General features: G+C 38.6%; 1 protein-coding gene across 1 annotated transcript in view; it reads left to right on the top strand.

Moving 5' to 3' along the window:
* Nucleotides 1-17,069, top strand: part of ARHGAP10 (Rho GTPase activating protein 10) — a 155,763-nt gene that overhangs the window by 127,997 nt on the left and 10,697 nt on the right. The window contains exons 20-21 of the mRNA XM_075150004.1: nucleotides 3,277-3,439; nucleotides 16,463-16,594. Coding sequence (XP_075006105.1) covers nucleotides 3,277-3,439; nucleotides 16,463-16,594 — 295 coding nt within the window. The remainder of the gene's footprint in view (nucleotides 1-3,276; nucleotides 3,440-16,462; nucleotides 16,595-17,069) is intronic.

The following is a 17,069-nucleotide window of genomic DNA, read 5'->3' as shown; positions in this document are numbered from 1 at the left end:
GCACTCATGGGACCACAACAAAAAAATAATTAATTTAGATCTGATGTACGCTCTTTAGAAAGAACTCTGGGAAATTGTAACAGGTTTATAAAACAGGTGCATGATTCCAAAATTGCAAAATCCCTTACAGTAAGAGATTTAGTGTTAAACTTATAAAGGAGATCGTTTAAATACCTTCACACAGCACAAAAACAGGATATGAGAGATACTATAATTATTAGCAATGCATATTACATATGGGTCATGCAGGGTCATGCCTGAAAACAAAGCTTAACAAAGTGAAGATACATGCATTAATCAGTGAGTATGTTAATTAGCAGCCAGTTGATTCTCCATTACCTTTATCATCTGCTGATGTCTTCAAAGACTCTTTAGAAGATACAGTTTGGCCCAACATGAGATGGGCATTAATCAAAAGCAGGTTATTAAGCTTAATAGAGAGATAACTAGATACAGTTCTAAGGCCTCTGCCATGTACAGGAGTTACTATAATTTCTGAAGTTAGCAGAACTTTTATCACCGATGTAGAGGGTGAAATCTTTGTACTGTTGAAATTAGAGCAATGATGCTCTATTTTGAAGACTTAGGTTTTGAGCATATATTGTTTTTAATCATGAAAATGTGCTAGATGATCATTAGTCATCTGTTTTTGCAGTTATACAGAATTGCCTTTTCCTGAATACAGGTATTGTTTTACTTTACAAAAACAGATAATTGAAAACATCAGAAATGTAAAGTATCTTTGAACGTGTTTTTAGAGGGTGTTCACTTAATTCCATAGAATTTAGCAGGCATTTTCCTGTTTAAATACCTGTTTTGGTTTTAGTGTTCAAAACCCAATCTTATTCTTGAGAGTGCAACACAGTATTGACAGTGAGAAAAACACTGGCTCAGGAAGGAAGAAGTAAAATTTGAGGAAAGATTTAACACAGTTTCATTTATGATAATGTCAAATGCAATTGCTGGTATACTGCAGTCTCCAATGTAGACTCTACTGTGCGTGACTGAAGTGTTTAGTATTTTTTTACTTTTTGCGATGTGCTCTGAGAAACGATTCAACAGAAAAACCTCTGCTTTCTGTACGGAGGTATGGTGAGTTGCTCATATTCGTAATATTAAAGAACAGGTTAATATTCCTTTCTACTGCTATTTTAGTATTGTTAAGTGAATGGCTGAGGTAAACATGGCCTTCTAATATGGTATATGTAGTTTGATAATCTGGGTTGCATTAATACTACTACTTTGAAAAGAAATTGTGATGAATTAGAAGACCTAAGTCTATTTAGTTTTAAGGAATTCATTTTTTTAATAAAGTAAAATTGCAGTATTGCAGTCTAATCTCTCAGATATTTATCATTGTGACACATATGTCTACAAATGAGATGTAATTAATTAGTTTTTACCTGACACGCCTACGGTTCTCATGTCATGTCATGTAAAGGTGAGCGGCAGCATCGTGGCCTTGGTGCAGCAAGGAGGCGCGAGGTGAGCAGGATGGGGCTGGAGTGCGAGTGACTCGCTTTCCCAGGTTAACGTTCTCCTCCTCAGAGCTTATCATACTTCGTTACCATGGGCTAATTTAAATCCTTAAATTAGAAGCTGCTTTAGGGAGAAATTTCCAGATGATCACTTTTATCATTTCGATGTTTTTAGTTGTATGTCATTTTACTCCCTAGGGAAGCTGTTCTCTGAGAGTTGCTGGGAGGGGGCGAGGACGAGATGGCTGGGGAAGCGGGCGAGTGCTTTGTTAGCTTTCTGCTTTTGAAGCAGAATGAATTGAACTGGTTGAGGCAGTAATAAAGTGGTGAGAAGGATTTTATCCTGCGAAGGTGGCTTTTCATTGTCCATGTTTCATTGTTATTGCATTTTAATTAATTAAGGGAAAAAAAAAAGAAAGAAATCATTGCAACAGTACTGCTTAGCTTGATGGAGTAGAATTAAGCTCAGTTGTTCACTGTGCAGATCTAATTCATTTAGAATTAGAACATAATATTGTACAGGACTTCGTCTTGTATAGTACTGTATATAAGAGATACAGCTTGTGAAGCAAGCACAATATTTTAAGTTTTTCATCACATTATTGTGATGCTGTGTTAGGACTTGGTTGTTCATTTTTTTCCGCAAAGCTGTTGATCCCGAAGGAGCAGAACTCTTTTACCAACACTGTGGGGTCAGCGGTATCTAATCCGCTCAAGAGAGACTTTTGTGATGTTGTTATTTAGCAGGGCTGTGGGCCGTGTTCATGGCTGCTAGTGGGAGTAGGAATGGACAGAGGAGGAAAGGAAGGGATGCAGGGAGGCTTGCAAAGGGTGGCTGGAAGTGACCCTTATTACTGTTAAATATTAATATTCTGAAAACAGCCACAGGCCCCATTTGAGACTGTGGGCTTAGCTGTGCTGGACACTTTAATGTTTGCAATCGTCCTCATTTCATACTCCTCCTTTAGAATTTATAAAATGTACAGCTGATGTTTAAATAAAAATTTAAAAAGGAAAAGCTGTGTAGGTGAAGGTTAGCTTTTCAGTGAAGAACGTGCTGTTTGGCTAGATGTGTCAGCATGGTTTGCAGTGAGTGCTGTGACACATTGGTAACTTCTTCTTACTGTCCATGGGATAGGAATGGTGTTCCTTTAATGTTTTCTTAAGCAATCATTTCTGAATGTGTTGCCTCCAGAGTGATATTCTAAGAGTAGCCTATGAAAACAAATAGTAGACCAGAATACAATGAGTTCTCTTAAAAGTAACACTGCTAAAAAGGAGTAATAAAAGTAACATTCATGGCTATTGTGTGTTTGTTACATCTCCTGCTTATTCTGACCTTTTTAAATGTCATTGTTTCACGTTTGGTAGGATTGTGCTTATGGTACTTGAGAGCAATCATTTCCTTAAATGTGTATTAAATTATTTTTAGAGACTGTGTTTTTAGAGAGACGTGCAAATGTGTATGGTCTAAACTATTTTGTTATCTGAAGTGATGCATTTGTTTAAAAACAACTCCCCAAAATCTAGCATTTCATCCACATAAAACACATGTTGACAAGGGGATGGGGAAATACGTTGTGTCGTGAAGATAGCCTGGTGATAATGATGGGGGAAATGGTGCAATATTGCCTTTTGGGAAAATGCTGGGGTGTTGCTTGTCCTCCAAAATATCCTGTGAAGATGGGACAGTAAGGTTTCTTCTCAAATGTATTTCATGACATTGTTACCAAAGCAGCTTCTTTGGCTCATGAGAAGGTTCTTTTAGTATCCTTCTGACTTATGCTCTCTTTTCTAGCTGACAGCCACAGCTCTCCCAGAGAAGACACCCCAACTGGGAGCATGGATTCTCTTTCTTCCCAGTCTCCGACACCTGCCTTCTCTAGTAGCCCCCCTGGGCTCCTGGATGAAAATCACTTTATTATGGACAGTGGAGATCTTGCAGGCTGGACAACAAATCTGTAAGTAACCTGAATATTAAGTAACGATTTTTCCTCTAGTATGATTGTGCACATGAAGCACATTTCCCTTTTCAGTTTGGTGGCAAGTGAGTGATTTTTAGAAATTACATATAGTTGTGTTTGTTTTCTTCTGCCACAAAAAAGGTATGTGTTTATATGTAGTGGTGGAGCTTAGAGGCTACTTGAATGCTTGTAGGAAAGAAATGTTCTTTTTCTACAGAAACCTAGTGCATTTTACTGTAACCTGTTTATAAACTGTTATAAAACTTTAAATGTTTTTTATTTAGGCAATGAATATGTAAGTTATTCTCTATATGATGTATTACCCTAGTTTTATTTCAAGACAGTGTTAAGCTATACTGAGATGCAGGGCTATTAAGATTTAGGGCCAAATTTTCAGTTTGGATAAATACACTGTAACAAGTGTGTGTCAGATGCTGTTGTCTAAGAACATTATCGTTGTTAATCTCTTCTTAACAAATTAAATGCATGTTTTCCAATGAAAGTGCAGTCTGTCACTTTCAGTAGACTCTGTAGATGTTCAGTTTTTGAGCATGACTTCAGTTTAGCAAAAATTGACATTACAATGTCAGTCCTATCTCTGTAAAACATATTCAGGTTTGATACACAAAAAGCTGAACATAACTTGTTTTTTAAATCAGAAATTGAACTTGAATTGAATTCTCTGGTTTGCTATTCATGCAAACTTTAACATATCAAGACAGAGTTTTCCAGCCTTCAGTGCCAAGAAGATGGAAGGAGCAGGTCTGGAGAAAAGATTTGTTACAAATATTTTCCATAATGGCATTCTGCGTAGCCTGTTTTGTTGATGAAGCTAGTGTGTAGAATGTATGTGTAGGTGTATGTAACACACGAGAATATATAGATAGCCATACGACGGGTTTATATTTCTATATGCACACACAAACAATTAACTGCTGATTAGAGTACTTATTAGCTTGAACAATATTTGTATTGAAAGAATTCCAGATTTATAGGTATTTTACATAAATGTCATTTCTTCAGTAGAGGACTGAAGTTACTCTTTCCTTATCCTCTTGTCCTGTCTACTAGTAGTGGATAGGATTAACAACAAGTTGTATTTGACGAAGAGAGGTGCATGTGTGGAAAACATGCTGTTATATGGTGTAGAACTGGAATATCTATGAAAGCAAGCGTAGCTAGTTAAGGAACATAGGGTATGTCACTTCAGAGAATGAAAGAAGGAAGTAGTTGGTTTTATCCAGAGGGTTCAAGAACTTCAGGTGTTTGAAGGAACATTGCATTTTTTGCATTGTTAATTTTCATTGAAAGTTATACTCTACTGCTGTTTTGGAAACTTTTGATGGCTTGAGATTTTGCGCTTGGAAACAATACTTAAACAGTTCTGTTTGGAAGGAAAAAAAAAAAGTGCATGGTATGCGCATCTAGATTATTTGTCAAAAGCAGTTTCTTTCTTCCACTCACCTGTCTGTGAAATTTGCTTAAGAGCTACCTCTGTAACAAGCCTGGACAGTGACAGAGAGTAGTCTGTGAACGGTACATTCTTTCTTACCTCTATTTTCTCACCAAATTGGCTTCTCTTCCCCTTCTAGTTCTGATGACTCAGAGGGCCTTGCCTTAACAAAAAAAAACCACAACCAAAAAAACCCAAAACAAACCCCAAAACAGCCTCACTGTATTAATGGCAGAGGTAGAGGTCAGCAACGGAGAATGTACTTGGTGGACTTTGGCCGTTGTTGTGCATCCCTGTCCTGAGGGCAGGGAAAGGTGGTGGTTGACTTGCCATTGTCTAGCTGTGGTAGCTCTCACAGCTCCAGGAAATGTGGCATTGGCTGTTGAACTCTGCTTTGGTCATAGACTATTCTCGTAAATTGGACTATCCCAGAATTAGGTGGAGAACAATCCTTTCTGTTTGTGCAGGATTTCAAAATGTTTTGCATTTTATGCCAAATTGGAACAAAAACAATTCTTAAAGTCTCAGTATCCTCTCTAAAATGGTATTGCAGGTCTTCACTGAGCTACAGTAAATACCATACTGAGTCTAGGGGAGATGGAAATACAAGAGGATCCGGTTTCTCAAGTTTCTGCTGATGTTTAAAACACATGGGTGTTACTTGTAAGAGATCAATCATTATGGAGTTATGTAGTCAACAAGGTGATGGTGACTTTTTTTGTGGTAGAAGAATTGCTTGTATTGTTTTCCAGGGGAGGGATGTTGCATTGTGGGTCAAGATATGTCAGATATTCCAAGGTTGGTTTATATCAGTATTTGCTTTAAGTAAGAACACGTGATGGATAGCAAGACTACTTTTTATGGTATTTGTTTTCAAGAAAGGAAAAGCTTGTTTTTTCCTGAATTATAGCTGTTGTCACCATGATGTTTCCTGGCAGAGTTTTTTGTGATGCATGCCCTTTCCTTGTCCCACCTTTAAAAACAAAAGGAGCTACAGCTTCCAGCATGGTGGGAGGAGCACCAAATGAAGGCAAATACACCCTCACCTCCTGGCTGGCGTTAGGAGGGGACTCCATGGCCAGAGTGGTGAAAGAAGCTGAGAGAGCCAGGGCTATACCACCGATCTGAAATGTCTCACAAAGCCCTGACTGCTCAATTGTCATGTCAGTATTTAAAGATGTACTGTGCATACGGTGTAACTGGAAGTTGATGTTTCACATATGTGCCATTTTGAGGCCCCGCTAATCTGTTGGTTTTCATGTCTGTAAGTGTGTGTCTGCCTGATGCTAGATTTTCTTTGAAAGCTCTGTGTGGATCAGACATACGCCCTGCGTTGTCATGTGCCGCTGTAGGGGTGAGTGGAGAGTTGGGTGATGGTTGGCTCTTACTGCCCACAGCAGCGGTGGTTCTCAGTGGAGACCCAAGTTTGCCGTTCTAAGATTATCTTGCACCCTAAACTTTTTTCAACCTTTTTCCTGAAGGTATTTTTAACTTCACACTTTCATCTAGAGCCAAATACTAAAAATAAATACATTTTATTTTTACATACTCTCTATGGTACAACACAGAGAGATTTTTTCCTGTCAGTCACAAAGTTACAGAGTAGTTTATGTAGGCACAGGATTTAAACTCCAGTTAGCCCAGGATGGGCAAATTACCTTTTCTACTTGATGGAGCACCATGTCATGAACATGTATTGTTTGAAAATCCCTTCTATCCAAGGATGCTTAGCACAAGCTAATCTCAGACATAAACTGATAATTACGGTAGTGAGCGGGATAGGGTATTCCTCCCTTGTAGTGCTCTCCACTGGTACGGGCATTTTTTTCCCTTTAGGGCAGAGCAGCAATGGCAATCTCAGTTTAATGTTAACCAAAGCATTTGCATTCTTTCTTTTTCCTCTCTGCTTTAAGTGTCCGTACACACTTGTCCTCAAGCTACAGAATTAACGTTGTGCAGCCATTTGTCTTCCTCAGGTTCCACTGGAACCACTGTCAAAGTCCACTGTGCTCTGACAGAGCTCCAGGTAGTTGCTGTTCCTGTAAGGAGAGCATGTTTCAGACTGTTCGGGGACTGATGTTGGTATAGTTTCACCAGCAGTACATTCTCAGAATGCTCATTATTTCCTTCAAAGCCACGGTTGGTTCTGGGTAAAAAAAAAAACAAAAAGAGTTTCTGTGTTAGATGCACCCCGTTCTGGCACATTCCTTCTAATTCAGATTGCTACCATAGCTGGCATTCTGAAGGCAAGCAGTGTCTTCTAGATGAAATGCGGTTATCCATATAGGCATTCTTTAGCACTATACGGATCTGTACTATACTTAGCACTATACTTTGATCTGTATCTTCTGCTGTTCGAGACACTGGAAAATAGGCAATATTCCCTGTTTCAGGAATTTGCCAATATAAAAGTTTCTAAAGTAGAATGTGGTATTTGCCATGTTGTGCCTTGGGTTTAACAAGTAGGTCATGTATTGTAACATTTTATTCCCTCCATACAGAATAGATATATTCTGTGAGTTGCCCATAATATTATTCTGACCTGGATTTAAACAAAAAACCCCAACCCTAACCAAGCAAACTTCCAACCATCTTTTATCCATAGCCAACAGTTTCCCCCAAACTGTTGTCTACCCTACGGTTGCAATTAGACCCCACAATCCACCCTTCGCTCCTTCCTTCAGAGTTGCTTCAAACCCTGGTTGATCTGAGGAAAGGTTATTGCTAATCTCTCATGGCGAATCAATTTGCATTTTCTTCCTCTCTCTTTCTTTCCTAGTAATATTTTTGCTATTTCTTCTGTTCTGGAAGCTGCTGCAGGTTGCTGCTCCCTGCAGATTCTGTGGGAACAGGTAGTCAGTTGGCATGAAGGAAAAGTATTCATATAAAGGTATCACCAGAAGCACCAGGAATCTGCTGTCAATAGATGAGGGAAGACATAGAGTGGAAAGGGGAAGGGTGAGTAAAGAAATACACCGTGCTGGAAATTCAGGAAATAAAATGAGTTGACATACAAAATTGAGCCATCAAACCAAGAGCGAGGGGAAGAGGAGGACAAAAATACAAACACGTTGTGGACAATAGCCCGTAGTAGTAGTAGTAAGAGGGAAATTTGAATTTATTCCCAGATTTCATGGAGGAGGAAAAAAAAAAGCAGTAGGAAAGGACAGGGCTTAACAAGAATAGAAAGTCAGGAATTACTTAGGATTTGCCTATAAAGGAAAGTGGGTGCTCAGTAAGCTATAGTGTGAGTTTATAGCATGTAAGACACTCGTGCACTCCTTGTGTGAATACTTAGTCTGCTTTACAAGTGGAGGAAGCCTGAACTTTGGTGCAAGGATGCATTTAATGCAGCGTGAGCTTTATAGTGGTGTTGCAAATTGTTTGGCAATTTTTGCTTAAGGTATTGATGTTGCTACTTGATCCTCTTTCTCACTTCCCCACTTCGCGCATGTGGATCTGGTTTGTGGGGTGGTGGTATTTGTTTCTAACACTTTTTTGGTGAAGACTGTAAACCAGCTTAATTAGCTCCCTTTATCCAGCCCATGGTTGAGCCATACAGAGAGTTATGCCAGTGTTTCTGTGAAATACCGTATAGCGTCACATCACGGCGTGTGTCCACACAGAATGTTAGTGTGAAGCACGTAATGTAGTGAAATTCATTCTCTGGCTTAATTTCTGTGTTCTACGTGGCTTCTGGTTTTCCTATTGCATTTGCCCAAAAAGTAAGTAAATCTGCCACATCTTTTTTGCAGGAGGCTTTGCTGGAGGATGTGATCCTGACATTACTTTCTGCCTTCCTGATTGGCACTGAAAAATATGCGCCTTAATCACTCAGATTTTTATTCTTGTGATGTACGAAACTCGGATTTTTAATAATTCAAAATACGTAGTTTCCAAAGAGGAATTCAGAATTTCAGATCCTAAGAAGCTGACTAGCTTTTCTAAGCTAGTCCCCAAGCTGTTTTGATAATAATGATGGTCTTGGTTTTGGAGATATGTATTAGAAGGGCTTATGGATAGCTCTTAAAGTGCAATTGAACTATGGAACAATAGTCGATCTTCCCTTTTACATCAGTTGAAAGCCAGTATACATGGTTTGATTTTCACCCTATTATATTACGGCTTTACACATGCAAACAATATATACATATGGTGATAGCTAAACTAGGTATATACATCTGTGTCTAATAAGTATATCTAAACAAGTAAAGGGACAGTGTAAGTTAGAGCCTGTAAAAGACAAATTTTTCATCAATGTCCTCTTGTAGTGAAGTAGGTGATAGTGCAAAAGACATGAAGTGATATAATTCAATTAAAAAAGGGCGAGGGGAATTTTTTTGCGGCTGTTGTGGTTTGATTATAGAATTTATTACATGGCTTTGGTTACCTATATCAAAATTGTTCTCAATCTTCATTTGTTTTATATTGTTTAGGTACTATTAAAATACTTATTTCCCAATTCTGTTTTATTATGCATTAGAAATTATTACTTTTGAGCATATTTTTGGGCTTTTTAACATTTATAACTAACCTACTTTGTGCCAAAAAAGGTAATTATGGTAACTGATGTCTCCTCTTTGAGAAATAGAAGCATATCGTGTCTTAAACCATAGGACCTTGCATTTGAATCCATCTGAAGTTCCAGGTCCTGCAACAGATTTTCTTCAAAGAAAATACCACTTATTCTGTTTTGGTTGTATGGCCTGTGCACACTCAGTTCCCAATGCATTTTAATTCTCTGAATCTGTGTGAGGCTTGGCCATGCCCTACTTCCATCTCCTCACCCAATTTCTGCACCTCCTATGACTCTTCTGACTGAGGTGTTACCTTTTTACGTCTAGGTTAGGTATTGGACTCTCTTGCTCCCATGTCTGGTCTCGTACGTGTGCGTGCTCCCATCACTAACCATTCTTTTTTCTGAGGTGCTGCTTTGACAAGAGTCCTTCCCTACAGCTGTAGAGCCTATTTCTTCTAATTCTAGCAGAAAGGGTCATAAGGCAGCTACTTGCTATTATCTGAGAGGGAAAGGAGATCGTGCCTAATACTGGTCTTGAGACTATTGAATTGTCTTGATTCACAAACTGAGGCTACCTGCAGTAATTCCAGAATTTCAGTGTAAGGACTAGTTTCACTCGTCTTGACCTTCAGTAATCAGGATGGTGGTGTTCATCAAGCTCTTCACTGACTTCCTAGTGGGTCAGAACCATTTATTGATATGAGGTCTGTCTTACTCAGCCTTTCCCACAGTGCTGGCTATAATGGCCGCTCACATCCCATGGATTAGTGTAGGTTTCCCTTATCACGATGACTCATTTGTTGAAAGGTAGATTACAAGTCATGTCCTAAACCACTGTGGACTGCCTTATGTCTGTTTTCACTTGACCTCGGAATGAACCAAAAAAGCTGAATGCTTGGTATTCCCTTGGCTCGGTATGTGCTGTAATTAATTCTTTCTGAGGATCTTCTTCTGATAAGGAAAGATTTGTTTCTGTAATTGGCCCATTGTCATGAGATCTATTTGTGCTTACAGTACAATGCTCTATGCCAGGGCTTATCTACGGAGCTTACAGACTTACAGTGCTGGGTTTTCAGAATTGGGTCAGAGTCTTCCTTTTCGGTTGGAAGTCCCCTACATTATCTGCCTGATCTCTTCTTCGTTCGGATCATGAACACGAATGTCTTATTCCTCAGCTGGAGAGTTCATTTTTGGAATCTGAGATTGCAGAGTCTCTGGGTTTCCGAGGGATCTGGAACATGGTGACTTCTGATGATTGTTCTGGATGGAGTCGTGGTGCAGGATGGGGGGTAGCCTTCCTCAAGATGATGATACTGTCTGAGTATCTGTTTACCTTCCCCCCCTCCTCTTTCCCTCTCTAAGCCTTTGGGATTTTGCAACTGGAAGGGATGGAAAGCATCCTGTCCCTCAGACCTCTTCACTGAGTGTGTATATGGGGGGGTGCATGGCTTGTTAAAGCAGTTACATTTCTGGGCTCAGAATAATAAGATTCATAGTTTTCAAACTGAAGCCCACCTTGGATGCTGCTGTAGGAGCATGTAAGATACAGTCCTGACAGTCCAAATACTGAAGGTGCTCAAAACCCAGAGGAGAAATAGAAGCACCTATGTAAATGGCTTTTCAGGAATATGCAAGGGACCAGTGACAGAGGAAATAATCCAGTCTGTCTTTCATTTCTTTTGCAGTTCTTCTTTATTGGTTCTCCTGACACTAAAATATTCTGTTACCCGGCTCAATGGTGTATACGTGCTACACTATGGGCATCATTTTGGGCTTTTTAATACCCACAGAGGCTTTCAAAATGATGATGAGAGCCGTGCTGCACAGCATCCTGAGTGCTTTCAGGGTCTTTGTGACCAGGCTGGGAAGAAGCTAATCGTTCTTGGTGAAATCTCAGGCTGTTCAAATTCCTGGTGAGCAAACTGATTTTAAAATAGCCATCAGATGGCAAGGGAGGGCAGAAATAGTGGTGTTCTGCACATAACAGAAGCCTTGGAGATAGTTATTAATTTTGTTTGACTGCTGAATGAATTCCCATCAGCCTTGTTATATCTACATCAGTAGACTGCATCTATAGTCTCCTTAAAATTGGAATAGTTTCTTTTTGTACTTTCTGGCAGTGGTGCGAATTTGCAATTTTACATAAATGATGAGTGACTTCAGTTTCAGTGTCTTGAAAACTTTTTATAATATCAAATGTCATCATCTTATTTTAATAAAAGAAGGTGCTTTAACAGCTGCAGAAGGCACAGTCCAGGTATGTAGCAGTGCTCTTTGCTCATTGTGCTTATTTTGCCGTTTGTTTTTGTTTCAGCTGCCACCTCTTCAGTGACTCAGCGGTTTGAGAGCTGGGTTTAGTGGAGCAGGCACTTCTTTTCGTACCCTTTTGTTATGCAAGCAGAGCAATAGCCATCATTTTGCAACTCCTTTGAAACGGGCATAGTATATCTTAGTCATGTGGTTCATACAACATAGACTTTGCCATCTCCTTGTCTTCCAGTGGGCTAGGCAGCGGGGCTTGACAGCAGCACCGCCGTCTGAGCGCAGGGTAAGCGGTACATGTGCTCAGAGCAGGGAGAGATGCGGTGGATGCAACCACTGTGATGAGCTAAAGCTTCTTTTTTTTTTCTTCTCCTCTTTTTCTTTCCCTTTCCCGCTTTCCCGCTTTCCCGCTTTTTCCCGCTTTCGCGCTTTCCCGCTTTCCCTCTTTCTTTCCCTCTTTCCCTTTCCTTTCCTTTTTTCTTTTCTTCTCTTTGCGTGATTCCAAGGAACACAGCCCCCTCATTTTTTCCTAAAAGGAACAGCAGTATGCTATAAGCTTATAGATGTACATACTTTATTTTTGCTTTGTCTGAATTATCATTTAAAAATGCTTTAATACAGGACAGCTGCTGTAGACGTTAGCTTCAGATTTACCAGACTGACGTGAAAGATCATTTCACTAATGCGTTAGCTGCTTCACTGAGACTTCACAATCCAAGTTTAACAAAACCTCTATTTCAGTGCTGGCTGATGTGTTCTGTGTAAATGAGGGTTCAGGAATGTTGCGTGCATGTTTCATACTTTACATTTTGGGGGTGGAGTTTCTTTTCAGAGGGAACACAGATAAGGAAATTCTGTCCTTCTGTTTTGTCTCCAGCTTTGCTGCAACTATGACAATTTCTAGAATTTTGTCCATGTATTTTTCTGCTCCCCAGCCTCACCAAGGCATAGGGGTTTTAACATGCAGGAAGATCATTGTCTGGTGGTGGAGAGTATTGGATTGCATATTGAATCAGAAATAGCCGACACCTTTTGATATACTGTGTCGTTTGATAATGAAACCTTTTAAGAACACTTTCATTGAGTTTATGTCAGCCAGACACTGTGATACGACAGCCATGGGGCTCCAAACCTGTCGATGAAACAACCCTTTTTTTTCTCAAGAGTTGCAGTGTAGATTCTTTTCACAGTCTCTTCCTTGCTCTCAAGATAAGAGACTGCTCTTTAGCTGTGTTACCTTAGGAACAGCCAGATAAACATCCAATAAAATCTTGTTTTCAGGAGTTTGTTTCTGAATATCAGTGCAAAATCTCTAGCTTATTTTCAGTAAGGCCATTTCCCCCTCCTCCCTTCTCCCAGTGTTCACTATGCCAGACAATAGCATTTTTTCTCAAAGAGAGATGGTTATGTCAGGCTTTTTTTTTTTTTTCCCCTCCCCACAGAAAATGCACTGCCTTCGTTTTAGCCCTTAGGAGAAAGGATTTCTTCAACATACCCACTTAAAGTTGAGATGCTATATGATAAGATATGCAGTACTTTCTAATATATCATCATCTTGATAAACAAGGCGTGCAAAGCTTTATAGCAAGGTAACTTTGCTATCACAAGAATCTTTTCAATAAAAAAAAAAAATCCAGCAGTTTGTTGCTTACACACCACAACATTGGAACTGATTTTTCCTATTGAATAAAACCTTCTGTTTTAATAATAAAATTAAGTGGTTCCTGAGATAGCCAAGTACAGTAAATAAAAAAAACCCTGAAATTCTAGAATGTGTTTAATATTTAAAGCTATTATTTTTTTTTTTTTTCTTCTTAACATGGTGAAACTATTGCTATTGAAAAATGTTTTTTTCCTCCTGCTGGATCCTAGAGCATGATCTCTTGCTCGGTAACCAGGAGCCGAAAGTGACAGGCGAATTCAGGAGCCGTGCTGCAGGGCTTTCGCTACAGCTGAAATGTATTAAGGGAATTCATCAAAAAGTGGGGGAGGGAACAGCCCAGTGCTCCACGTACCTGCACTTCTGGAGCATTTTTCCACTAGAACTGTTGGAATGGCTCGGAATTCATAGAAAACCTGCCAGTTTTTACATGCTTTTGTATAATGCTGCCTGGTAAAGGGTAGTGTAGTCTTACTAGTTGATAGATTACCCTTCTTGTTGAGTCTCTGTAACTTGAGAAGTAAACATGCCATGACATGGATCTGAACATTTTATTTCATCTTCTGTTCCTTTATTTTGCTCACCTTTCCTCTTTCTTTTTCTTTTTCTTTCCTCTCTAAGTCTTGGCGAGAAACCATCTGGTATTTATTCCAAGTATTCTTATGAATGACCGTTGCTTTCCTGGGTCAGAGGTTGCTTTCCTTGTGTCTTCTCTGTTCTGAGTATTGGTTTGAAATCATTAATCCTGTGTCTTACACACAGGCAGTGTGTGTTGTTCTAGAGCTGATCAAGTAAGTTGGCATAGATTAATATGATGCATGTTTCAGTGAAATATGTAATAAAGGGAAGATTTTATTATTCACTTGTTAAAAACCAAACACACACATCTGAGGTATACACTGGAGAAGACCACTTGGTAGAATATTCTTGAATTGTGATTAGTTTGCATTAAAGACATTTTAATACTCTATTGGCAATATACTTGGAGTATTATTTTTCTATTTTCCGTAGTTTTACAGGTTTCAGAAATGAGCCTGACATCAATCTTAATATTGGAATTGATTTGAATTGAATAAATAAGAGCACAAGGAAAATCAGGATTGTTTGAACTATATAATAGTTTAGTCTATGCAAGTAGGGTACTTTTTTTTTTTAATTGACTTTTGAAAACTTTTGTCTTAGGTTCACCTTCTATGTTACTGACTTAAAATTAATTCTGGACGTGTACCTTATGTGCAGAATGAGAGAGAAATAATCTACGTTCTAGCAAACTTGATAAACTTTACAGTACCATTGAGAAATTTTTTATCCTCAGTATTTAGGGAAAATAATACAGATGCTGGTATTGACTTTTTGTTTTTCTTCTCTGAATGAAGTCACTTTTAGCTGAAGGTTTTTGTTTTACCTGAGGAAAAGTTTTCAATGATTAGATAAAAATGGGAGGAAGAAGACAAGTTCAAGTAAAAATAAAATCCAGAATTATGTAGGTGCTGGTCTTCAAAGGTATTTAATTATTGGAAGATGTAGAAGTCGTGAAGCAGACTAGATGTCCTCTTCCCAAAATTAAGCATGAAATATGTTTCTGGTCAGCCCAACCCAGCTTTTCATTCAGTTTACTACATATGATTCCTTCCTTTATTTGGTAAAGCTGATAGTTTTAAAAGCAGAGTATGTTTTGATAAGCCCTTCTGATTATGATTCCAGCACATTTAAGTTTCTTTTTTATTAGTGGAATTAACTGTAGAATGCTGTTTTCATACACTGTGAATTCCATTTTTCATCCAAATGTTGCCTGACACAGATCCAAAGGAAAAACTATTGTCTTGTTAAATAAGGAATGTGCCATTCACTATTTTATAATGTACTAAATTTAAAAATTAATAATAAAAATAAATGTCTGCTTAACTATGTAATTGCTAGAGTGACTATGAGATATATTGGCTAGGAAAATCAGTTTGTAAAAGTTGAATTTGGTTATAAATCATGATATGCAAACCAACAATAGTGATCCTTTCTTCTAGAAATTAAATATCCCCATGCACAAGAAGATATATATGTTAGGTTTCCTGCTTTGTTTTTTTCATTTACAATTATAACTGGCGTGATTGCTGATCCCTTTTTTGCTTTTGGTCAATCCACCTTGATTAGGTGTGCATTTATACCCCCACAAAAACCTTCTTGACTGGATTCCTAGATTTTGGTGGTACTTTGCAGATTTATGCTATCTAAGAGGTTAATCTTAGAATAAGATGAACTGATAAATGCTGTATTGTGAAGTCTGTACTTCTGAGTGATGATTCCTGTGTGAAAGCTGTGTGCAAATGATTTTAATTCTGTTTCTGGTTAGAAACTGCTTGAAGTCCAGCTCTTTGTTCCAAAGATATGCTGACATTAAAAGTTTGGACTATTTGTTGTTTTGTCCATGCAGTAAAAGAAAGCCTTCCAGTGCTGGAACGCTTTAGTTCTTTAAGGTGTAAAATTAGGAACATTCTTTATGTTGGGGAGGACTTTGTATGTTTTTCAACGACTGATAAAAGTTTTATCTTTGGCTGCTATTTCTTCTCCTCTTGTGGCAACTATGTGTTCAGCCATTAGTTTAATAAGTCTTTGAACAGTGTGTTCGTGAGGGCAGCCACTGAGGCAGTATCTACGCAGTTATGCGAATGAGATCTCAATGCGGAGCCAGCATCGTGATCCCAATGTTGTAATAGCTGCAGCCTCTTTTGAAATCTTCCCAGTCGTACATGCCTTAGTACAGCACTGAGAAGATTTTTAAATAGATTCATCAAAACTTGTAAAGGCAAAGTGGCAGCTCAAATAATAGCCTGCTAGATGCAGTTTCGTTGTATCTGTCTTTATCAGATAAGGAATGTGGAATTTTGTCTTTTTATTGGTTATGTCATACATCTCAGGTAATTCATCTTAGCTTAGGATGTAGGAGAAATACTTTCAAGGAGGAAATGCAGAATGATATGATGGCCATGTCTGCAAAATCAGCCTGACATTATTATTGATTTTGAATTTGAGACTCTAACTACTTATCTAGTTATAAAGATTCAAACATTTTGGTATGAAAAGAAGTTTTATTCACCTTGTTAATTCTGCCTTGAATATATTTCCTCTTAGTCCTGGTCAAAGCCGCCCATCGATGGTCTCGTGGATGAATACTCCGTCTGCTAATCCAGCTGCCACAAATACTGCACCATCCACTTTCTTCTTCCCTAATCCTGCCACTGGGAGTGACAGAGCAGTGGAGAGGTATGATGTACTCTTCAATTTTTGCTGGTTTTTTATTTGCCTCCTTTTTTCTGTATCTTTTTAGAAACAGCTAATTCATGTCTTCTGCAGTATGTGAATGATTATTTCAAATCAAGAAATGCAACCTTAGCGATTTTGACAGAATAAAATAACTGTCTATTTTGTCTTATTTTTCCTTTCAACACCTTTTTTGTAGAAGGTACCCAGATTGAGCCAGTGGCTTGTTGGTTAATACAAGCAGACTTTGATTTGGGTCATCAATTCATAGTGTGTCTCTACTGCAGTGATTCTCTGACAGTGTCTTTCAAAATACAGATTCTTTCTTTTCCATAGCCACCCATGTCAAATCTAAGTTTCTCAACCTAGCCTTCTTGCCTCTGAAAGACTTTCCCACATCTTTACCTGTCTCTGTGGTTTCATTCTTTCCTTTCACTCTTTTGGCCTGCTTTCCTTCCATCCTGTTCCTGCTTCCTTC

Source organism: Calonectris borealis, chromosome 4 (assembly GCF_964195595.1).
Source record: "Calonectris borealis chromosome 4, bCalBor7.hap1.2, whole genome shotgun sequence".
Classification (NCBI taxonomy): Eukaryota; Metazoa; Chordata; class Aves; order Procellariiformes; family Procellariidae; genus Calonectris; species Calonectris borealis.
This window is presented reverse-complemented; position numbering and strand designations above follow the sequence as displayed.